Source organism: Tupaia chinensis, unplaced genomic scaffold (genome assembly GCF_000334495.1).
Source record: "Tupaia chinensis unplaced genomic scaffold, TupChi_1.0 Scaffold142716_1, whole genome shotgun sequence".
Lineage (NCBI taxonomy): Eukaryota > Metazoa > Chordata > Mammalia > Scandentia > Tupaiidae > Tupaia > Tupaia belangeri.
The window spans coordinates 2,220,518-2,245,216 of record NW_006202562.1 but is presented as its reverse complement, the minus strand read 5'-3'; the positions used below and the strand labels follow the sequence as shown (position 1 = coordinate 2,245,216).

Sequence of the window (24,699 nt, the reverse complement as noted above, 5' to 3'; positions counted from 1 at the left end):
CTGGGGAGCCACCGACGTCAGTGCGGGTGCCCGGAGCAAGGAGAGGCGGCTGGAATGCCAATGAGTTACAGCGGGACACAGATGTCACCCTGGTCAGTGCTTGCCCTCCCAGTCCCAGGCCAGACAGGAAGCGAGCTCGGCACCTGCTGGGTGCACCAACTGAGAAATAAATCACAGTGGCTCCTGTGAGGACTAACGCCCAACCCAGGGCCCCTGGTGTGGACCTGGGAAGTCGGGCTGGGGACAACTCTGGGCACCTGCCTTCCATTCTCCCAGGCTGGAGCAGGGGTCACTAATACGCCGCCCCCATACCTTTTACTTGGGCTTTGCCAGGCTCACACCATACACTGCGGAGTCCCCTTCAGGTGACATTGCTCAAGCCTCCCACGGGCCAGTTTTGCAGCTGAGCTCTCAGAGGGCAGTGACATCCGTGTTTGGAGCAGTTCTGCGCTGGACAAGTTGAGCCCGGGTGACATCCGAGATCGGCCAAAGGAGATCAGGAGGCGGATGGTACTTTGGGTGGGTGGATCCTTAGGAACCCCAGTGAGCTGGGAAAGGGGCGGACCTTGGAGAACAGTGGAGAGCAGAGAGCCACCAGTACAGAAGCGAAGATGGCAAGATGGCGCCAGGGTCTGGCCGAGCAAGGGGAAGAAGCCTGCATCCCAACCATGGTGGAAAGATCTAGGGGTGCAGATTAGCACTTTGCATTTGGGGAAGCGTGGGGCAAGGGGTGTGTTGAGCAGTTCCAGCTCTGTCTGGAGAGCCCACCCAGGCCCAAGCTCCAGTCCTGGCCAGCCAGCGTCACGTTGCTGGTTCCTCTGTGAAGTGGGATGGCCCCACCTTGCCCGGCGGCCACGTGAGCACTTAAGGTGCTGCTCACTGAGGTCCTGGTGGAGCAGCCAAACACGCTCTACAGCAGAGGGAACAAAACTTGCTCAAAGTAACACCACTTGTAAAAGATGAGGAAGTTGGATACATACAGTAGAGCAACAGTGAATTATGAGGTGTTTAGGGTGTTGGAAATGGCAATGGGTTGGGAACTACTGATACCTTTCCAGGAAGTTTTCCTCATGGTTGTTTACAAATGCTTTCTAAGGTTTATTCCTAGTCATTGGTATCATGTTTCGTTTTAATCTGTTTTTTTTTTTTTTTTCATCAAAGAACTAGACATTATCACTGAGGTAACTCCTAGTTGGACTTTTTTTTTTTTTTTGGAGAGGTTTTTACTATAGGGCACTTGTGCTCGCCAGAAAGACAACGAGAGAGACAGAACGTGAGAAATCACCTCCCAGGGAGGATGGCCACGCTGCAATCCCTTCTCCTTCATTCTCTTCTTGGGATCTTGGGCACGCACGCACACACGCCCAGCATGAGTTTAAGCCACTGGGTCCGAGACTCGAACCGCGGTCAACCACATGGGAGTTTAGCGACATAGCCATTACGCTAACTGCTGGTCCCCCTAGTTAGACTTTAGGGTCTATGTCTGGAAGCAAATGAGAGAATAACCTTGATAAGCAAATTACGACTTTAAAGTATTTCAACTTTAATTGTCTATGTTTATGGGGGAAATTTTTTTTTAAAATTTACTATAAGGCATGTGTGCCACCAGAGAGAGAGAGAGAGAGAAAGTACCCCCAGGGGACGACTGTGCTGCAGTCCCTTCTTCTCTTCCTTTCTCCTCTTGGGATTTTGGGCACATGTGCATACACACCTGGTGTTTGTCAAACTGCTGGGTCCAGGACTTAAACTGCACAGCTGGTCATGTGTGGTTCAGCCACTTTAAGCACCACACCACTGGCTGGCTAATTAGGGGAAAATCTTAACAGTATTTTTTTATGTAAATACTATCTTCTAAAAGTGCATCAGGAACTTGAGAAAACTGGTAAGTATTGAAATGGATTTGAATAATGTTGGGCTTTTTGGTTTGTTTTGAAGCTTACTTAGAGACAGACAGGTATCCTTCCTGCCAGCCAGCATCACAGTGCCCCATAAGTGTGCCTGGCATGTTCAAGTTGACCCGGAATTCAAACTTCGGCTCTCCCAGTTGGCTCCAGCATTGACAGCGTTCTGTCTGCACTACATGGCTGGCCCTGATTTGAATGTTTACTTGAGAAAAGCTAGGCTGTTACTCATTGTACGTCCACTGAGGAACTGGAATAGTCCTCAGACGTTAGTCCTTTTACTTTAGGAGTGCTTCATGCATGACATAATTCTTGTATTTGTTTTTAAAGCTATTTTGAGTGAGAAGAAAGATGGAAAATGGTGCAGTTCTGCTGGAATCCAAATCTTCACCACTTAACCTTCTACATGAAATGCACGAGCTACGCCTCCTCGGTCACCTGTGTGACGTGACAGTCAGTGTGGAGTATCAGGGCGTCCGCAAAGACTTCATGGCCCATAAAGCAGTGCTGGCAGCCACCAGCAAGTTTTTTAAGGAGATGTTCCTCAATGAAAAGAGTGCGGATGGTGCTAGGACTGTCTACTTAAATGAAGTACAGGTTGTTGACTTCGCTTCCTTTCTTGAATTTGTCTACACTGCAAAGGTACAGGTGGAGGAAGATCGGGTGCAGCGAATGCTAGAAATGGCTGAAAAGCTAAAATGCTTGGACTTATCAGAAACTTGCTTTCAATTAAAGAAGCAGATGTTAGAGTCGGTACTTTTGGAGTTGCAGAATTTCTCAGAGTCTCAGGAGGTGGAGGCAAGCAGCTCCCAAGTCAGTGTTGCTGTGGACTCCAGGACAAGTGAGGCTGTGGATGGTCCTCACACCAGTGACCTTGTAGATTCCTCAGATTACCCACTAGAGGGAATCAGCAATGGCTTGTCACCAGATATGGCACCGAAGAAATCCAAGGAAAAACTAGAGAAGAAGAAAGAGGTAGTTAAGCCTCTCTACCCTAAAATCAGAAGAGCTAGTGGAAGGCTGGCCGGAAGAAAGGTATTTGTGGAAATTCCAAAGAAGAAATATACTAGAAGACTCCGAGAGCAGCAGAAAAGTGCTGAGGATGACAGCTTGGACTACAGGTGTCCTCAGGACCCAATCCCAGACAGTATGGGAACAGAGACGGAGCCAGTCACGAAAAATGAGTCTTGTGGTGCTGGTGCTGAGTTGGAGGAAGCAATGCCAAAGGCAGGGGTGCAGGAGGAGGAGGAAGAGGAGGAGGAGGACGAGGAGGCAGAGAAGAAGAAGACAAACTTCCAGTGCACCATCTGCCAGAAAGCCTTCCTGTATGAGAAGAGCTTCCTGAAGCACATCAAGCACCACCACGGGGTGGCCACCGAAGTGGTTTACCGCTGTGACACCTGTGGCCAGACCTTCGCCAACCGCTGCAACCTGAAGAGCCACCAGCGCCACGTGCACAGCAGCGAGCGCCACTTCCCATGTGACCTGTGCGGCAAGAAGTTCAAGCGCAAGAAGGATGTGAAGCGGCATGTGGTGCAGGTGCACGAGGGTGGTGGTGAACGGCACCGCTGTGGCCAGTGTGGTAAGGGCCTGAGCTCCAAGACAGCACTGCGGCTTCATGAGCGCACACACACAGGTGACAGGCCCTACGGCTGCACCGAGTGCGGGGCCAAGTTCTCCCAGCCGTCTGCACTCAAGACCCACACGAGGTAGGCCCAGGGCAGGGCCCAAGCAGAAGGTGGAGAAGACTCTTCTAGATGGGGCTGGGGTGCGACCTGGAACACTTTTCTTGAAATGCATATAGAGAAATCAAGGTTGTCCCTAGGATCTGGAGCAGTCTGGCTACTTTAGATTTCTCACTTCTTGATTCCTGTCCTAATTTGGAGATGATTATGACATAGCTTTGAATTCTCTTTCCAGGCAGAGAAGCCAGGAAATGGCTCTTACTTTTGAGAAACTTCTAGTGTCCTACAGACCCCAAGCCGATGAGGGGCATATTCCAGCAGTACAGATGTGTGGAAGGAGGGCAGGGCACCACACCCTCCTGTGGCAGAGGCTGCTCCCAAAGCCAGTGGAGGTCACATCTTGCAGGGCCTGTGGACAGGGCCATCCTGTTCCCCTGAAGAAGCTGTGACATGTATGGTTCCCTCTCTACCTGAGGAAGAGTTGGGGCTAATACCACATGAGTATTTCTTTCCTGACTCTTCATTAGAACTTGGGTTCTGTGACCATCTGAGTCCCAGGATCCCATTAACAACCTCAGCAGGTGACTGGTAGGGCTCTAGGACCCTTCTCTGGTTTTACCTTTTAGTTCTCAGGCTTGCAGTGTGTGCCATCTGGTTAGTCTACATTTCAGATCAGGACCGTGTTTGTTAATTTGTGTCTCAACTACAGATGAGTGGTAGCCAGTTTTTAAATAAGTTTCCTTACAGTTCTATTTATGCCTGAGGTGCCAAATGGTTTTTTACTGTGTTCTAAATCTGCCTTCACCAAACCTAAGCTGGTCTTTGCGTGGTTGTATGGTTCATCTTTTCTTCTTCGTAAGTTTGAAGAACCTGGTTTAGGAGGTGCTCAATAAATCATGGTGATTACCACTTCATGCCACTTGTGAAATTAAAATGTTTATGCATGCTTCTCAGAAACCAGGTTTCCTCAGCCTTTTGAGGAATTCCTCTTTAGGTTAGTTATGCCACACTAGGAAATGACAGGGTAATTCTTGGTCATGTGGTAGTTGGTCAGCAATAGTTCCCAAGGTGTGTGTGGCTGGTTATTACAAATAAGAAAGCTTTGCCAATATCAGGTGGTGCTCTTTTTTATTTTAAAAAATACGCAAAGGCATGGTCCCTATCTGCACATGCTTTATAGCACAGACAGGTACTTGAGCAGATGCCGATGAACCGTCAGTGACTTATAGGGAGATGCAGCAATCTATTGGCTTTGTGCAGACAAAGTTTATTTTGGGATGGAGATCATGCGCTTTTGACCTATCACTTCATTATTACTAGGTCTCTTGGAATTAACAATTTTTGCAGGTTAGGATGGAAATTGTATTGCAAAGTGAGCTTTGAAATACATCCTGAGTTACCATTTGAATGTTGTGCTTTCAGAATTCATACAGGGGAAAAACCTTTTGTCTGTGATGAATGTGGTGCAAGATTCACTCAGAACCACATGCTGATTTATCATAAAAGGTGTCACACAGGTAAATACTCATGCTGTTGTGATTGAATGTCTTTCCTAGCTGTAGATGGAGACTGCAGTTGATTAACGTGGAAGCTGGCATCTACCGAGGTGGTGTAGGTTAAAGCCATGCCATAGCTTTTCCATGTAGTAAGTGAACAAAAAATAAAAAACAAAAGTCCATCGTCCCTAGTGCTGGTGTGAGTGCGCTATGGCTTTTGCACTGCCAAGCAATATAGGACCTAGCATATGGGTCTTGGGAATCAAGAGGTATGAAACAATTCTTACTATTTCAGCCAAAAAATTCAATTTCTAAAAATCTGTCTTAAATAAATTGTCCAAAATCTGGGGAAAGCGATATGTTCTTAGCCCTCTTTAGTAACAAAAAATGGGAAAAACCTGATGGTCTGACTATGAAGCGGTGATCAGTGAACTGGTAAATCCAGTCCTGGGCTCATGACCCCGCCTTCAGAATAAGAATATGTATGAAAAACATCTTTGCTTGTATGTTGACTTAAAAATGCACAATTAAGCATACAGTTGATCACCACTGTATTGAAAACCTGCATGTAAAAGACCAGAAGACAATGAATTGTTATATAATGCATTAAGATGGTGGGATTATCTCATTTCTATCTTATCTTTATGTGAGGGGGGAAAAAACTGAATATGGCTTTACTTTGGTTCATTACAGTAACCCTGAGGTTCAGGATATGGAATCTACCCTGATTCTACTAAGCCAGTTCCTTCTGTGCTTGCATTTTTTATCCTTACGAGCACTGTCATGGGCTGCCATGTTCAAACGTAGGCAAGCTAGAGATGAAGCATTTAATGTGAATTATTGGAATGCAGAATGAGCAGATTAGGTGTTTGGAAGCTTGAGGGTGGGGACAATGTCAGGTTACTTTGACGGATTAAGTTGGAACTGGTCATTTGCTGATTAATGTATTGACTTTATTAAAGCCAATATTTTAATTCTAATGTTTGTGAAATCAGGAGCACACTTAATAACTAGATGAATCTGATTTATGAGATTAAAGAATTTAAGTTACAAAAAGTGAGACGGTGGTTAAAACATTTTTTTGTCCCAGATTTGAAACAAGTTGATTGGAGTTGCTACACTAGAACACACACACACATATATGTATAGACATGGTGTGTATATATACATGGTATGTACATACACATATGTACATACGTGTGTCCTTTGTAAACTTCCTCTCCTTTCTAGAGGGACTTTTTTTCTGTTAAAGATCTATATTAGTGCTTCTTTGAAAATAATCCAACAGATCCTCCAAACAGAAGCGGTGGAATTATTTTCTTGTTTGGAATGACTAAGTTTCTAAGATGTGAGGTGGCTGAACAAACACTTCTTTGATTCCAGTCTAGTGAAATTTTTCTTGGAATTTCCAAGGATATTTTACACTAGTTTTTAGCAGGTAGCAAGCATCTTGCTCGAATAAATGTTTTATGATAGATTTAACTAGAAAATGTACTATGCTGCCTGCCAAGGCACTTTTGAGGCATTCACATGGGCTTTAAAGTGTGGACCGATTCTTCCCAGGTGTTTATTTTATGTGTTTTATCATCTCTAACTTTATCTCATCATTTCATATAGGTGAAAGACCTTTTATGTGTGAAACGTGTGGCAAGAGTTTTGCTTCTAAGGAGTACTTAAAACATCACAATAGAATCCATACTGGATCCAAACCCTTTAAATGTGAAGTATGTTTCAGGACTTTTGCCCAGCGGAATTCACTTTACCAGCATATCAAAGTCCACACAGGTATGGCTGGGATGTCCCAGGGAAGGGGAGTTCAAGTTGGCACAAAAAATATTCCTGAGGTGTTAGATATACTTGAAAATTACTTGGAATTAAACTTTAGGAGAAAATTTTGGTCAAACTCAGTATGTCATAATAGCTTTTTTTTTTTTTTTTTTTTAAAGAGTTTCTAGTGTCTGGCTCTGAGCAAATGAGAAGTAGGAGCACTTATATGTGCAAGTGGGAGACAACTAAGTCCCTTTGTTCATTGGAGGTTTTATTGAAAAGGACAGATTGCCTGGTTGTGGATATGTGCGCATTTTAACGTTTTTAGATTACATGGAGTTGTCCACAAAATCATGAAGTATTTTTGTCTATGTAAAAATGCATTATGACTTTTCCAACAAAACCCAGTAAATAGGGATAATGACCTATACATATTATTGTCTACACATGCACACACATAGGAACAACTTCATTTCTCAGAGGGATTAGAATTTTATGCTCCCTTACTGTAGAAAGCAATTGTCACTTCTATAGATATGATACTAGCTATAGGCTAGTATGGATTTTAGCCAGGTTTTGATGTCTGCCATAAACTCTTGGTAATACAAGAAAGGTTTATGTCAGCTGACCCGAGTCATTCCCAACATAGCCTTTCTTATGTTGGAAAAGCAAGGCTCTCTGGTGGTTTGCAGACAGCATGATTCTCAAGTACACTCAGAATTACACTTGTACCACAGGGTACAGCAATCAACCAGCAGTTCTCTTCTCTCCCTGCCTCAGGAGAACGCCCTTATTGCTGTGACCAGTGCGGTAAGCAATTCACCCAGCTCAATGCTCTCCAGCGCCACCATCGAATCCACACTGGAGAGAAGCCTTTCATGTGTAACGCCTGTGGACGGACCTTCACTGACAAGTCCACTCTCCGGCGGCACACCTTGGTAAGCAGTAGGACAGCTTGAGAATGACAAACTGGGCCCTTAGATACACCTAGCAGAAATAACCTCATCATTCTACAAGGTGGCTAGAGGACAACAGGTACTTTCTTCTCAGGTTCCTTTTTCTTTCCTTCCAGTTTTTGTCATAGTGTGTACTCACCAGACACACACAGATAGACACAGTGAGAGGGGAAGTGAGCGATTATCCTCTCAGATGGGATGACTATGCTGCAATCCTTTCTCCTCCATTTTCCTGGGATTTGGGGCATATAAGCATGTGCGCCTGGCATGATTTCCAAGCTGCCAGGTTTAGGCCTTGAACTGTCGGCCATGTGGGAATCCAGCATCGTAACCACCAAACTACCTGCTGGCCCTTCTTCTCAGGTTCTTTGTATAATGTACATTCTGAGTGAAGAACCATTTCAAGGCCCAGGAAAAGCATAGTCTGTGCTAGGTTTTAACAGTGACCATAGTGGTAGGCAAGTATTTATTTGACAATTTGTTTCATTTTGGTACAAGCCAAATTTAAGATGAAGACTATTTCTGTACAAGATGCACTTGTAGGTCAGCTGCAATGGTCGTGGGTTTACATCCTGAGATCTTCTCCATCGTGACTTTTCCAGTGAACCAGTATTTAAAAGGTGTACCTGTTAAGGGGCCAGCAGGTAGCATGGTGGTTAAGGGCACCACAATCCACATGGCCAACCGTGGTTCAAGTCCCAGACCTAACAGCTTGCTTTCTCACCTTCTCTCTTCTCTCTCGCTGTCTCTGATCAAATTAAAATAAATAAAATTAAATATAATAATTCTTCAAAAAATTTTAAAAAGATGTACTAGTTAAGCATTTGTAAGTTGGGAGATGTGTAGTTACTGATTCAGGGACACACTAGTGACTTTTGTGCTTAATTTGTAGATACACGATAAGAATACTCCATGGAAGTCTTTCCTTGTTATTGTAGAGGGCTCACCCAAGAATGATGAAGGGCATAAGACTGAACAGCCTGATGAAGAATATGCATCATCCAAACTCTCGGATAAGCTGTTGTCTCTTGCGGAAAATGGCCATTTCCACAACCTGGCCACAGTACCAGGCAGCATACCTCCCGTGCAGGAGGACAGTCCAGCAGACACAGCCTGCAAATCAGACGACTCTGTGGTATCCCAGGATGCTCTGCTGGCCACCACCATCAGTGAGCTCAGTGAGCTGACTCCACAAACAGACTCAGTGCCCACACAACTGCAGTCTCTGACCAACATGGAATGAGGGCTTGGAGCTTCGTGCCAAGCAGGTCCCATACTGCGTCTCTGCATGTGTAACAGCTGTACTGAAGATGATGCCAAGGTCTATGAAAAAGAACTGTGCAAAGAAGAAATGGGCAAGAGTGGCCTCCACTGATTTTCCTAGACTTCTGCTAGCTTGCACGTCTTTATCAAAGCCTTTCCCTTAACAATCCTGATCTGCATGATGCCAGCCACCTTTTGTCAGCGAACAAGATAGTTAATTCTGATGTAGGCTGTATTAATCATTCTAATGCTTATCTTGATGTTTAAACAATGGCTTGTCTCAAAATGCAGAACATTGGTCTAGCTCCCCAAATTGCTGTTAATGGTCTTCCTGGTCTTACTTCTGCCTTAGACTTCCATGGGTTTACTTGTGATACTTTGAAGCTATTTTTTTACCAAGGTAAAACAAAACTGGGGCCACATATCTTCAACTGTTTCTTTCATGCTGAATTGAAGGAAATGAAGATTTGCTTGGAGGTTGCTTGAATGGGACTGAAATGGGTTACTGTATTTATTCCTCCCCACCCCACACCTGTAGGTGTTAAAAAAATGACAACCATTTGCAAAACTGCTTGGTAATCTCTACTCACAAGCACATATGCAGCTAGGAAATTTGTCATAAAATCAACTTTTCAAGTGAATCGTGGCTGTTCAGTTGTATTCTTAAGAATCAGATTAGGTAAAAGCTGTCCTACCAAAGAGTTTAGGAAAACGGTATGGTATATTTTTGCAGAGGTGTGAACACTTAAATAAGAGGCTTTAAGCACCTGAATGTTGTATAGCCATTTTATTTGCAAAATGAGATGATTGTGGCAAATCTTAGAATAGTCTTTTGCCAGGTTTCCCTCACATGTTTTCTGTAATTTCCAGAAACCTGGACTTCTCCCTTTCTGCACTGACTGAAGTAGTCTACTCATTGCCATGCATTTCCTTGGGAACATGTGAGAATACAGTAGAAGGGACCAAAAGCCTTGGCACTTATTTCTGATTATGCCTTAAAGAATAGATTTTGAAGAACCAGAAACTGTCTTAAATGCTCCCTCTGCTGTCTCATTCTGGACTTAATTATTGCTCCAAGAAATTCACAATGAAAAGACGCTTCTGCTGTATTTGCCAAACCTGACATTTGCTTCCAGGGTCTGAGGTCTGTTGCCGTGTGCTTGTGACATGCTTTGGTTCACATGTAACCCTTCAGTGTATTAATTTAAGAAGAAAATCTTAAAGAACTATTTTATTCACTGGTTACTTTTCTCCCCTACATTTGTAATTTATTAAACCTGCTGTGAAAACTTTGCTTTTCTAAGAGGAATCTACTTTTCCCTTGAGTTCTGTGATCTATCCTCTGCCAGAAACTGTAAGGGGAGGCTTTCTTCCTAAGTGCTCATTTTGTTTAACTTGTGACATGTTCACTAGTGAAGCCACTACAGGCGTCTCAGGCACTAAGCTGCTCCGCTGCTCTTGCAGGCCGTGGTCCTACTCACTGCACATTCAGTTACAGCAGTGTCATCCCATTCTCGTGTTTACAGTGTCATACTGCCGGTTAGACTGAACCTGCCCAGCTGATGGACCATTTTACGGAATAAAGTCATCTTGATGAGAAGGAATTTAAACACAGATTATTTTGTTTACCTACTGGAAGAATTTTTGTCTTGAATTTGTTTCTTTAGATGTTCTTTAAAAAAAACTGTTCAATGTGTTAATAAAGTCTGCTTTGTAAAAGTAGTTCTGCAGGTCAGTTTATTTCATTGTGAGGCTCTACAGATGACTGAACTGAAACAAGTTGAATTGCAATAATCTGCTTAATTTCATGACTAAGGAAACCGAAAACCAGCCTTATAAGCCCTTTATGTTGTTGTCCTGGGACTGTCCTGCTGCATCACTGGGGTTCCGTTTAGTCCAGGAGTGAAAGGCTGAGAGCACTGGCCCCTGTGTGGGCAGCCAGGCAGGGTGGGTAAAGGCAAGGGCACTACTCCACCAGTTTCTAAACTGTCACATTAAAGTGGGGATCAAAGGAGCGTCTTCTATTTATGTTTGTCTCCTCAGGAGGATAAAGCTGTCCTTAAAAAGAGAAGCCATAGTGTAGTGGTTAAGGTGATGGACTCCCACAGGGTCAACTGCAATTCGAGTCCCAGACCCAGCAGCTTGAAAATCATGTTGAGCATGTGCCCAAAATCCCAGGAGAATGGAGAAGAGACTGTGATGTGGCCATCCCCCAAGGGATGGTTTCTCATTCTTCACTCTCCTTTTTGTCTCTGCAGAGTGCACCACCCTATGGCAAAAACCTAATAAAAAATAAACAAATAAAAAAAAACAAGCCTGGAAACCCCCTAGAAGGCAATGCTAAAAACACTGGAGGTATCTCCTCCCACTTCTAATCCAAGTACAGCCAGGCTGAATGAAAACAAGAGCCTAAGGAGCAATTGGTGGTCACACCACTTCTCCCACTGTCCGTAAAGGCTGTTTAGTAGATGATGTCAAGCCTTCCAACAGTTTTATGTGAGACAGTTTTAACCCAAATTCCAAAGTGCTCTGCAGTCTTTGGTTTTTACCAATTTCCTTGTACATAATTTGAAGACTTTTTTTAAAAAGAATTATTTAACTTTATTTATTTTAATTTGACTAGAGAGGGACAGAGAGAAGGTCCAGCGCCCTTAACCACCATGCCACCTGCTGGCCCCTGTTGCACATTTGATAAATAAAGGGGCGTTGGAACACTGTGGAGAGAGACTTTATTACACGTGGTTTTAAAAAAATATGTGGTGGTGCCATAGGTGAATATCCAAAAACAAAAACATCTAAGTTACAACTCAATTTTAACCTGTTAAATGTTACCTCTTACCACACCAGTGTTCAACATTATATTTAGGTGCCAGCCTATTTGACCAAACTTGCAGATACTCCTGTACTTAGAAATAACAGTATTATTCAGTTGGGGTGAAGACCCTTGTGCAGGGGGCCATTGTTCACATGCAGCTGAACAGGAGGTGCAGCTGAAGTCCACCGTGTGGCTGGGAGGGCCGTCTGCCTCACCTAACCAAGCCTCAGAGCCACCGGCTCACATTTGGCTATCTGTTCGGGCTCTTCCTAGGGCCAGCAAAACCAGGTATGGCTATCACGATGGCTGCTTTACCTGTCAAGAAACTGACTCTGAGAACACATGAAATGATGAGACCTTGAATGTTCAACTGAGAATTCCTAGATTGGAAAGACCTGTTTTACCATTTATTTTAAAAAATGTGCTTCGAATCTCAAGACATTGGACACTGGAACTGTACAGTGCTTATGACAGGACAAGCTGGCCAGCACCAGCACCCTTGGTGCTCTTCCTCCCTGGAACTTGAACCCCAGTGATCGAAGGGCTGGGCCTACCCACGGTCATCTGCTGTCCCTGTACAGACAACGTGCAAGGTCAAAAAACGCCCACACTGCCCTAGTAGTCGAATGGCACTTTCTGGGGGAGGGGAGCACCAGAGTCTGCAGCCCCTCACCTCCCAACCACCACTAGAAGGGACAGGGCTCTGCAGTTATCACACTTTCAGTGGACTGCCTTAACAGACTCGACCAGAGTTCCCCTCGAACTCAAAACCATTACAGTGACTTGGGTCCCCATCAACGGGTGAGATTCTAAGAGCCCAGGGAATATTCACCGCCACTGACTTAACCTTAGCAGGGACAACTTCAAAGAAAGGTTCTCTTATTTTTGTTTCTTAAATTTTGGCAGAGGGTATATGCACTTGCCAGACAGACAGAAAGAAAAAGGGAGTGAGATGGGACCAGCAGCTGGCATAATGGCTATGTTGCTGGACTCCCATGTAGTCGACTGTGGTTCAAGTCCTGGACCCAGCGGCTTAAACTCACTCCAGCGTGGCCAGCCCCCCGGGGGGGTGATTTCTCGCTTTCCCTCTGCCTTTGTCTTTCTGGCGAGCACACACGCCCTATAGCAAAACCTCTCAAAAAAAAAAAGACAAAGAAAAAGTGAAAATGCACCCACCATGGCAAATGGATCCCCAGCAATCCCTCCTCCTTTTCTCCTTTTGGGCATGTATATGAACCCCAGCATGTTTTTCAAGCCTTCTGGTCCAGGATTCAAACCATGTAATTGGTCAGCCATGTGGGATCCAGATACTTTAACCACCACGCCACTGGCTGACCCAAGAAGCTCCTTTTTGAAATGTTTTAGTTTTTTTTTTTCTGTAGGGTGCATGTGCTCACCAGGAGACAGACAGAGGGAAAGTGGGAAATCACACCCCCAGTGGGGTTGGCCACAGGGCAATCCCTCATCTTTCATATTTTCAGCATTTGGGCACACAAGCACATGCGCCTGGAGTTATTTTCAAGCTGCCAGGTCTACGACATGAACTGCAGTAGACCATGTGGGAGTCTAGCACTTTAACTACCACATTACCACTGGCTCCGGAGGAAGCTTTTGCTTTTGATCTGTGTAAATGTAGTTAGGGAAGACTAGTCAAAGTATTACTCATAATTTCCACTTTATTTACTGTACAGGTTCACATGAAACAAACATACTCTTTCTGCTAAGGAAGATTTATCATTACATGATTAGTTTTTGCAATGTAATCCCCTGCCCAAAAGCAACTCAGGACTTTAGAGGGCAGGAAAGCTGCCACTGTCACAGCTCACACCACAGTGGGCAGGGCAGGTCACGGGGCATGCTGTGTGGCAGAATCCTCCGAAGAAAGCCACAGAGGTTTGCACTTGGACACGGAAAATGCACAATACCAGAGGAAACACAATGCACGAGGTTGGCGCAGGTACTCTGGTTATAGTGACACCATCACACACGGTCACGATTGTGCAAAAATACTGTTGTCAAATCATGACATAAAAAAGGAACTCACACAAGCTATAAAAAGGTGGCCACACAAAGCAAAGCTTTCCTGTAAGAAATGGAACCTGACCGTGACGATGAACTAACCCCAGGGTGAAATACAGGACTGCAACATAAATAATCCTAAGTATAACCTTGAGAGCCTACCTCACAGGCATCTTGGGACACGGCGCTGGCCTGAGTTCACGGAGCAGTTAGAGGAGGCTAAGCTTTGCACACGTTACCTGGGCTTTTCCCCTCATTCTTTCCTGGCAGCACTCTATTTAGACATTGTCACTGCTTTTGTTCTTTCCAAGTGAAATATTAAAAAGGAAAATTCTCAACATAGTCATTGACCCCAGTTTCAACATGAACAAGGGAATCTGACTGCCGTTAATTAGCACTGTTCTCAAAACTAAAACCAATGAACAAAATACATCTTTTCTCAAGACAGGGTTCCGTTAGGGAATCATGATGGAAGTGAAACAGAACTGCCCTAAGACAAATCATGTGGTTTTTATTTGAAATGGTCGGACCAGAAGATTCTCCCAAGTGGAAACCACCTTTTTAAACTAGCACTGATGCAAGCACACTGGGGGCTGGCGTGGAAACACTCCTGACGCAACAGATTGAACGACAACAGGTGCTGGCTGCAGACGCCCTGTGCACCCCACTTTTCTGACAGTGTGTCTGACTAGCTATAGGACACGGTAGACACAGCAAAAGGATCCACTTTATGCTCTGATCACTTTTTTCATGAGAGATTCTAACAGAGCCAGATCTGTGGTGTAGTGGTAATGCCCTCCTCTAGAGAAGCCAGATGCCACATGGTGAATGCAGTTCAAATCCCCCACCCAGCCAGCCTAGAACCTGCTGGGCATATGTGCAAATGCCCAAGACTCGACAGGACGGAGGAAAAGAACTGTGGTGTAACTAGCCCCTCTCTCTACCTTGCACACTCTCATGTGTGCAACACACACTCTGCCATGAATAGAGGAGACACAGGGAAGAAGCACCACCTGGGCTCCACTCCGCATTTCACCTCCGTGCCAGCCAGCTCTCAGTCATGAACCCTGAGGTCAGAGGAAGGAAAAGATCCAGAAGGACTGGAGGGACTGGCCGAGTGTGATTTCTGGCCTGTGCCCCCCACATGGACACTGACATCACTGACCACCTTGCTCTACCAGTCCACCTGAGGTATGCCACCACCATCATGGCGGCCAGTGACGCCGCACAGCCAGCTCAATGGAGACTTCTGTGATCTGGCCTCAGTCGGCCCTTCTCAACTTCATTTCCCACTATCGACTCTCATTCCTCAAGCCCTCCCCACTTGGTCCTGAGTCTGGGCACATCCACTCTACTCCTGCCCAACAAAATCCTCTTAGTCCCAGCTGAGGGCCATCCCAAAGTATAAGCATCATTCCAATACTACTTATCACCAGACACAGCACGGTAAGTCCCAGTGTCTGTCATTAATGACATCAGCACACTTTAGAAAAACAACAGGTTATGTCTGGCAACAAAAGCATGTCAATCCCAAACCACCTAAGCATAACAGTATGCAGAGGCGATCCAGGAAACAAGGCCCTGTTTAAAGCACAGTGTCACTGTATCAGTTACAGCTAGGATCGGGCTCAAGGATGAAGAGCGCATACGTGTACCATATAAGCAAAAAGAAAAAGGAAAGTTCACACACACAAGCTAAAATGAGTCCACCAGCTACGAGAATACCCAACACCTCAGAGACAAGTTGGGGCTCTTGCCCAGCTGGGAGTAAACTCCAGGACCATATTAGCCCCTCGATCCAGCAGGTTTAGAAAACAGACAGAATTAATGACCTACAATCTTGAACTTTGACCTAAATAATCCATTGGCCCAGACCAAGATTTACATGGCCAAGGCCCAGAAGATGCCTCCTTGCTGTGGAGCAAGAACAGAGTCATGAAAACGAAGAACAGGATGTGCTAGTCAAAACAGTTTCGAGTGAGTGTTAAAAAAGGGATTTCTACTCCAACCAAAAGTGGGGAGCTCTCTCCAGGAAAAAAGAAAATTTTCTTAGACATATCTGTGTGTATGTAAAAGCAAAAATCGATCAAATCCATCTTGACATTTATCCACACCTAAAGCAATTACTCCCAGGAGCTGCTTCTCACATAAATGATGCTGACAGACCTGGCTGTCTGAACTCCCGCCATGCACAGGTTAGCGTACGACATAACACAAAAGCAAAAGAACTTATCACTAGCACCATTAGCGTAATCACAGGATAACGAAATATAAAAAAATTCTAAGCAAGGTATAAACTCATCTCTAAAAAGTATCCTAAACTAAGCACACATGTATAAAGAAAATACCCAAATGCAAATGTACACAGAATACGCAAATCATCTACTAGAACAACTGGGCTAAATACCCATGTCCAAGAAAAAGGGCATAAAAATGTAGCGACATTAAACATGGGCTCCATGAATATCAAAATAATAGGAATGAGATTCCGAAGTTTGACTGAGAAAACTCTCGGGATTCTGATAAGCAGGAAATAGTCTAGTCCATCCACCCTAACCACAAGATGCACAGTGGCCTCCCATACTTCTCCACAGTCACAGAAACGTGGTGAGCTTGAACAACACACAATCATTTGCTCGTTTGCAACAAAATTAAGCCATTTAAATGGGCATCCCAGAAAGATCACTTGGCCCTAAGACAAAACTAAAGTGGGGTTAGCTGCATGCTACAAAGACAGAAATGTTTCATTTCAGGTCTCCGTCTCCTTCTCCATCCCCCTGGATGGACTTTTTGATACGAAGCAGCATGGTGGTCAGCCACTGATCCAAGCGGGATATGGAGTCAAACTCTTTCACCTAGTTTAAGGAAAGAGAGACAGGAATTATTCTATGGAAATACATTAGAAACACCAAACAGTAGTGTCCCAAGCTGCTTAAACATTTACAGTGGGGCCGGCGGGTGGCGCTGTGGTTAAAGGTGCTGGATTCCCACATGGTGGCCTACCGCAGTTCAAGTCCTGAACGTGGCTTGCTTCCTCGCTTTCCCTTTCTCTGTCTGTCTCTCTCTGGTCAAATTAAAAAATAAGAATAACAAATGGAATTAATTACATAAATAAATAATTCTTGGGACCAGCAGTTGACGTAATGGCTATGTCACTGGGCTTCCATGTAGTGGACCATGGTTCGAGTCCTGGACCTACTGGCTTAAATTCACGCTGGGTGCGTATGCGTGTGTGCCCAAGATCCCGAGAGGAGAATGGAGGAGAAGGGATTGCCATCTCCCCACCCCCCGGGGGGTGATTTCTCACTTTCTTTCTCTTTCTGGTGAGCACATGCAAAATCCTATAGCAAAAACCTCTTCAAAAAAAAAAAAAAACTTAAAAAGACAAATTTATAGTGAGAGCTGGCCTCAGGGTCTAGTGGTTGAGAGAACCGATACCACACGGCTGACCACATGGTTCGAATCCTGGCCTTGGAGGCTTGAAAAACACAGTGGTCCTAGAAGCCACAAATCTAGCAAACTCCCACTATTTTTTTATATTTTAAACTGTTTATGGGTCAGATTATTTTCAAAAGGTGACATTTAACACAGCAGATTAGGGCCTGTAGCAAGGTGGTTAAGGCTGGATCCCACACAACGGACTGTACAGTTTGAGTCCCAGATCCAGTGGCTTTAAAAACATTCCAGGTATGCGTCCCTGCCCACCCTAAACCCTGAAAGCAGGAGAAGGGATTGCAGCGTGACCACTCCCCATGAGGAAGGAGGAGGATGCTTTCTCACTTTCCCTCTCTTTCTGTCTACCTCTAGCATGCACCCTTTGGCAAATTAAAAAACAAAAACAGAAAAAAAAAATCCAGCAGATTACTACAGTATGTGACGATGTGCTCTTGAACTAGTCTCACAGTTATTTTTGGAGAAGCTAAGAAACAGTTCTGAATACAAATGCAATCTGAGGATGCCTAAAGGAACTAATTTGTGAGATATATATAAAACATAACCTCTAGAAAACACAGTTTATGTATGCTAGAATAACGTTCAAATAAATGTTCAGAAGTCATACAAAGAAAAGCAAAAAAAGTTCTGTAATTTAAATCGTTTAAAATTATACTATATCCCTGGGACCAGCAGATGATACAATTGTTAATATAGTTGGACTCCCACATAGGTGACCGCGGTTCAAGTCTCGGACCTGGTGGTTTAAAACACACGAGGCGTATATGCGTAAATGTGAAGACCCCTGGAGGAGAAGGGATTGGGCATGGCCATCCCCCCGGAGGATGATTTCTTGCCTTCTCTCATAGCAAAAGTCTCTATTAAAAAAATAAAAATAAAAATACTAGATCTCAAAGGAGTAACTTACAGCTTCAGTATAAGCTTCACTATTCTGTTCTTCATGAGCTTCTAGAAGTTTCTGGCAGGATAAATACAAGAATAAATTAGCTCAATAATACAAAAAAAAAAGTCCACTTCTGAATGAATACTTTAAATATAGAAATAGCCTTAATGACACAGTAACTCTTGTTGCCAAATTTCTCCCGAAATTTTGGGACTATGCAAAATAAGGTAAGTCAAGAATTATTTCAAGTCAGGGAAGCTTTTGTACGAGTATTTCTGACTTGCCTGAGTCCCTGTCCCTAATGACATCTCAATACTTAAAATGAAGAACCAGAAAGCAGACTTTACAGATTAAACTCTCACTTCATACCCAATCCCATCTAGCTGCTGTCATCTGATGGAAAGGCTACTTTCTTCAAAGTTCTAACATTACTTACTTTCAATAATTTACATTCTCTTGAATCAGTAAACGCAGGAAACATTTCCTCATATTTCTCAAGAGCAAGCTGGGAGAGAAAAGCCACTCGTCAATGTCAGACTTACCAAGAAACAAATCTTTCAACATTCTGTTAACTGTGATAATATTTGTCTACATCATATTTAAGTATTTAAAAATTATGCTGCAGGGGCCGGCAGGTGGTGTGGTGGACAAGGCGCTGGACTCCCACATAGCTGACTGAGATTTGGGTCCTGGATCTGGCTGTTTGCTTTCTCACTTTCCCTTTCTCTTTCTCTCTTTGGTTAAAATAAATAATTATTATTATAATAAATAAAATGTAATAAACAATTCTTTAAAAAGAAAAAGGAGTATGTTGCTAAACTTAACAGCAGAATCAACAAAGGAAACCTATTTATTTTGAATTTTCTATTTCAATTAAGAATAAATTTTTAGGGAACAGCAGTTGGTGTAATGGCTATGTCTCTGGACTCCCATGTAGTTGACTGTGGTTTAAGTCCTGGACCCGGTGGCTTAAACTCATGCCGGGCACATGTATGCGTGTGCCCAAGATCCCAAGAGGAGAATGGAGGAGAAGGGATTGTGGCGTGGCCATCCCCCCGGGGGGTGGTTTCTCACTTTCTATCTCTCTGTCTCTGTCTTTCTGATGAGGGCATGCACCCTATAGCAAAAACCTCTCAAAAAAAAATTAAAAAACGAATAAAATTTTAAATCAATTTTTCTTTGTTAGGAGTGCTGCAGAGAAAATACTGGGAACAAAGTTTAGTTCTGAAAAACTCACAGATCAATGTCTGGGTTCATTCATCAAATTAATGAAGAACATGGTCTGGATTCCAGGTAAGACCCACTTCAAACACTGCTCAAGGCTGGAGGAAAGCACACTTATTCTCTTAGGGGTTTTAATTCTGGTCTTCCAACTCCAGGCACTGACCAACATCAAGGCCATCTGGGTCTTTGCTGCTTATCTTCTATTTTTGCTTTTTCTTTAAAGGGTGTCTTCTACATTTATTGTTTTCCCCAATTTCTTTAGAGCGTAACTACTGAAGGAAATGGGCTACCAGGGAGCTCTGAGGGAACAGCTCTGGCAGCCAAGACCCAGATGCACAATTGCTATCGTTATCTATAATGCATCTGGTTTAGTCTTGCTACCAACACCGAAGCAAAATGGCATCAAGAATGACAGAGTGGGCCAGAGAGGGACGTGGTGGTTGAGACACTGGGCTCCCACATGGTCAACTGCAGTCTGAGTCTCTGACCCAGTGGCTTGAAACTCAGATTGGACAAGTGTGTGCGTGCCCAAAACCCCAAGAGGAGAATGGAGAAGGGACCACGGCATGGCCATCCTCACTGGGTGGTGATTTCTAACTTTCCTTCTCTCTGTCTCTCTCTGGCAAAAACTAAAAGGCAGAGCACTGTATGTGACATCTGTTCTCATGAGTTACTGCATATCAGAAAAACAGCACCAAAGGACTTCTTACCTTGGCATTTAACTCATCCACTATGAAGTGACAGAGGGCTGCTTTAAAGAAGTAGTCCTTTGCACTGTACTTCAACAGAGGGTTATCCATAGTGTTTGCCCCAACCTAGGCACAAAAAGCAGACTTAAAGTTAAAAGGTTTACCTTCTTCTATCAGCCAAAATTATTCTCATCTGTTGTCTTCCAGGAATACTTACGTATTTTACATTAGTTTAGCTAATAAATACATTCTTTTGTAAAAAAAAAATAATAATAAAAATTACTTCTTCCATGAGCGAGAGTCACAAAGAGAAAGAGGCAAAGAGCACCCCCAAAAGGGTCCTGACACCATGATCCATCACTAGCTTTCACCAGCCCTAGTGTGTGGGCACACATGGACCCAGGGCACTCAGGGAGATCTCTGGACATGAGCGCGAACATTCATTCGCACGTGGGTCGGCCTAACAAAGTACTGCACTTTGCCACTATGCTGTCAGGCCACTTGATGCCCTCTCTAACCCAACACCACACTGCAGAAAGTTTTACTAGACCAGAAACAATATTAAACACACTGAGTTAGTCTGTTAAAAATGACTTAGAAGACTTCTGCTTCCAGAAAGATGGAGTACACTTTCTTTCCCCTGTTCTTCCTGCTAAACAAATATAACAGCTCAGGCCATTTTACATAACATAAACACCTGTGAAGGTAGACATTAGAGGGCAGACCAACTAAGGACTTGAGGCCCAAGGGGAAACATAGTCATCCATCTGTTCCATGGCTTTGCTTTTTCCTTCCTGTATCTCTGATGTGGAACTGCAGAACCCACTACCCAGAAATGGCAGTAATTAAAAAAGAAAACAGACAAAACTTGCCTCCTCTAGTCAAGGTATAGCACAGCGAGAGGGAAAACCTTGAGACAGTAACTGTTCCACTCCAGCCAAACACCACAGGAAAACCATGGCCCCACTCCCACTTCTGCTGTCAAAGGTTGAAGAGGGAACCAACATGTCCATTCTTATAAGACTGTGAAGAGGAGCCCAACCAGAGAAGGCCAGAGAGCAGAGACTTCATCCCCAGCCACAGCCCACCACTGAGGCCATGGGGACCACCACACAAGGAGCATGGACTCCCACCCATCCAGCAGAACGAGGTGCTCCTCCATCCCCAATGTATTATCAGAACAGCTCTAGTGGGCAGTGAAGACTTTCATCACCACCAAACAGGAATAAGGATAACCCCAGCACAGTGTTGGTGGAAACCAAGTAAGTGGTAGGGACGCCCACCTCAGAGCCCCTCATGGGTGTATGGAAGCCTAGCAGGGAGTCTGGACTTCCACCTCCACCTGGCAGGGATGACTTGACATCTTCACCTTCCCCAACATGGCAATGTCAAAGGCCAATGGAAAGAGAATGTTTAAGTAAGAGCCAGTGAGGAGGCCCTTAGGTCTGGGCTGGGAGGGCAGGTAGCTGAATGGACGGCTGGAGCTATGGTGACCCCCATAGCTCCTGGTACACCCCCTGCATCCCTGGCCCCTGGTGCTGAGAAAGAGGAGAGATGCTGACACAGGGGGACAGCAGCACCACGTCCCACATGGTCACAGGCAGAGGGGACCATTCTCACCAGGTGTGGGTGAAAACCTACAACTGCAGGGATTGCCACGATGACAAGCTTTGAACCTTGCACCTCCTTGGAGGGTCTCTGCAAACTCCAGGTGTGTTCCTGTTTGAGGATGTGAATTCAGACATTGGTAATACACTGGGGCTCTGAGAAATAGCTTTTTGATTCATCTTTGTCTTATGGTGATTTTGCATGGAATAATCTTACTTCTGAGTTATGTTTATAGCTGTATCAGGCATTAAACAGTTGGCCAAAAAAGGTAATACCTGAACTAAAAACATTCAGTCCAATAAAAACAAAACAGATTTGAAAATTAAAAAAAAAAATTCATTCTTCTAACCTAATGTGAAAATGCTGCTTTCAATCAAAAATCACTGTAATGCTGAAAATACAGGAAAATGTCAAAATGAATGGAAAACAACAATTAGTAGATGATAATTCCCAGATGATGGAAATGCTAGCATTATCTAACAAAGATTTTAAAGGAGCCCTTCTAAAAATCCTTCACTAAGTAATTACAAAAACTCTTGAAACTAATTAAAAAAAAACAAGAAAAACAAACAAAACAAACAAACAAACAAAAAACCCAGCATCAACAAAGAAAAAATATTTACAGGGGAAAAGCCAGGATATGTAAAGACCCAAATGAAAATTACAGAACTAAATAACAATAACATACATAAAAAGTAGATGGACTCAACAGAGGCAAGATGGAACAGAGGAAAGAATGAACTGGGGCCGGCAGGTGGTGTGATGTGTTAAGGTACTGGGTTTCACATAGTCAACTGTGGTTTGAGTCCTGGATCTGGTGGCTTGCTTTCTCACCCCTCTCCCCTGGCTCTCTCTGATCAAATTGAAGAAGAAGAAGAAAAGAAAAAAAGAAGAAAAGAAGAAGAAGAAAAGAAGAAAAGAAGAAGAAGAAAAGAAGAAAAGAAGAAGAAGAAGAAATAAAATGAATAATTCTTTAAAATAAAATCAATGAACTGAATGACAGAACAACAGAAAATACTGAGTCTAAACAAGAGAGGACAGATTGAAGGACGAAGAAGAAAAGGAAGAAAAGAGAAGAAAAGAAAAAAGAACACCATGGATGAGTATACAATAAGGCCCAATTTTCATGTCATCTGAGTCCTGGAAACAGAAGGAAGAGAAGGGAAAGCACTTGGAATAATTGCTTAAAATGTCTCAGATTTGGTTAAAAAAAATTTGAAAAGTTTAGTAAAACCTAAGAGGATAAAACCAAAGATAGCTATTCTAAGGCACATTTTAAGTAAGATTTATGAACACTGAAAACAAAGGAAAAATTTCAAAAGCATCCAGAAAAAAAACAAAACAAAACCTTAAAAAAAAAAAAAAAAACCTTACTACAGGTGAAAAACAATGAATGAATGACAGCAGACTTCTCATCAGAAACTACAGAGACAAACTGCGAGTTTTCAAACTCCAAACTACGAGAGCTATCAACCTAGAACAACTCTCTAACCATAATGAAATCAAACTAGAAATCAACAGAACAATTACAGAAAAATCTTTAAGCACTTGGAAACTAAGCAAGACTTCTAAACAATCCATAGGTCAATGAAGTCTCCAGGGAAATCACTGAATACAACGAACTGAAATAAAAACAGAATTGCAACATAGTCAAAGCAATGCCAAGAGGTAACTGATGACACTAAAAAGACATACACAACAGAGAAAAATCAACAGCCAAAGTTTCCACCTCAAGTACCTCCCTCCCCCCCAAAAAAAGAGCAAAATAAATTCAAGGAACACAGAAAGGAAGAAATAGAAAAGAAACAGAAATCAATGAAAGCAAAAACAAATAATAGACAAAACCCACCAAATTCTACCAAACCTTTAAAGAATTAACACCAGTCCTTTACAAACTTTTCCAAAAAACAGAGTAGGAGAGAACACTTCTAACTCACTCTGAGGCTAGAATTCCTCTGATATCAAAACCAGGTATCATGGGAACCAGCAGTTAGCGTAATGGCTATGTCGCTGGATTCCCACGTAGTCAACCGCGGTTCGTGTCCCGGACCCAGTGGCTTAAAACTCACGCCGGGCGCGTGTGCGTGCGTGCCCAAGATCCCAAGAGGAGAATGGAGGAGAAGGGATTGCGGCGTGACCATCCCCCCTGGGGGGTGATTTCTCGCTTTCTGTCTCTATGTCTCTCTCTGTCTGGCGAGCGCACGCGCCCTACAGTGAAAATCTCCCCCCCCCAAAAAAAAACAAAAAAAAAACAAAAAAAAAACCAAAAACAAAAACAAAAACAAAAACCAGGTATTATGAGGGAAGGAAAAGCTAAAGGTCTATATCCCTTATGAACAGACAGAAAAACCTCAACGAAGGATTAGCAAAACAACACTGGCAACCTGAGAAAAAGTTATACATCATGGCTATGCAGTAAAGCATTAATCTCACCCAAAGAGGTCTGGCTTTTGCACATGGCTCCTGGGGTGGTCTCTACGTCCTAAGGGAGCACTTCAGTTTACCCAGGGCCCTTGGGTAATGTTGTTCAACTTGATCAATGGAGGAGTGGAGAATAAGGTCAGCCAAGAAGGCAACCATAGCTATGTGGCTAAGCCCCATGAAGAAGTCAGGATACCAAGTTCGGGTAGGCTTCGCTGGTTAGCAAACACCTGTGTGTATTTTCACACACCGCTGCTGGGAGGAAAAAAGTGTGGTCTATGCAACTCCACTGGGTAAGGACAACTGGAAGCTTCATAATTAGAACTGTGAGCCTCTCTGTGTACAATTTTCATCTGCATCCTTTCGGTGAAATAAACCCTAAGGGGTTCCAGCAGCTCGGGCGGCGCCTCTCTGTGTACAATTTTCATCTGCATCCTTTCGGTGAAATAAACCCTAAGGGGTTCCAGCAGCTCGGGCAGCGGGAGGGTTTATCCACTCAACTCCGCAAAGGCTCTAGGC

General features: G+C 43.7%; 2 protein-coding genes across 5 annotated transcripts in view; one reads left to right on the top strand and one right to left on the bottom strand.

Moving 5' to 3' along the window:
• Positions 1 to 8: 8 nt before the first annotated feature.
• On the top strand, positions 9 to 9,236 carry GZF1 (GDNF inducible zinc finger protein 1). 4 transcript variants are annotated; one of them, XM_006163618.3, is made up of 6 exons: positions 9 to 92; positions 2,232 to 3,610; positions 5,009 to 5,103; positions 6,700 to 6,867; positions 7,630 to 7,787; positions 8,698 to 9,236. In XM_006163618.3, exons 2-6 carry the CDS (start codon positions 2,253 to 2,255, stop codon positions 9,046 to 9,048), a joined length of 2,130 nt encoding a protein of 709 aa, XP_006163680.1. In that variant the 5' UTR covers positions 9 to 92; positions 2,232 to 2,252; the 3' UTR covers positions 9,049 to 9,236. The 4 variants fall into 4 exon arrangements, with proteins under 4 accessions (XP_006163680.1, XP_006163682.1, XP_006163681.1 ...); XM_006163620.3 differs by having other exon boundaries at positions 23 to 519; positions 8,744 to 9,236; XM_006163619.3 differs by having other exon boundaries at positions 24 to 510.
• A 4,305-nt stretch (positions 9,237 to 13,541) lies between these two features.
• NAPB (NSF attachment protein beta) overlaps positions 13,542 to 24,699 on the bottom strand; it is a 55,285-nt gene continuing 44,127 nt past the window's right edge. The window contains exons 8-11 of the mRNA XM_006163616.2: positions 20,173 to 20,277; positions 18,675 to 18,743; positions 18,263 to 18,313; positions 13,542 to 16,757 (exon numbers count right to left, since the gene is read on the bottom strand). Coding sequence (XP_006163678.1) covers positions 16,647 to 16,757; positions 18,263 to 18,313; positions 18,675 to 18,743; positions 20,173 to 20,277 — 336 coding nt within the window. The 3' untranslated portion in view covers positions 13,542 to 16,646. The remainder of the gene's footprint in view (positions 16,758 to 18,262; positions 18,314 to 18,674; positions 18,744 to 20,172; positions 20,278 to 24,699) is intronic.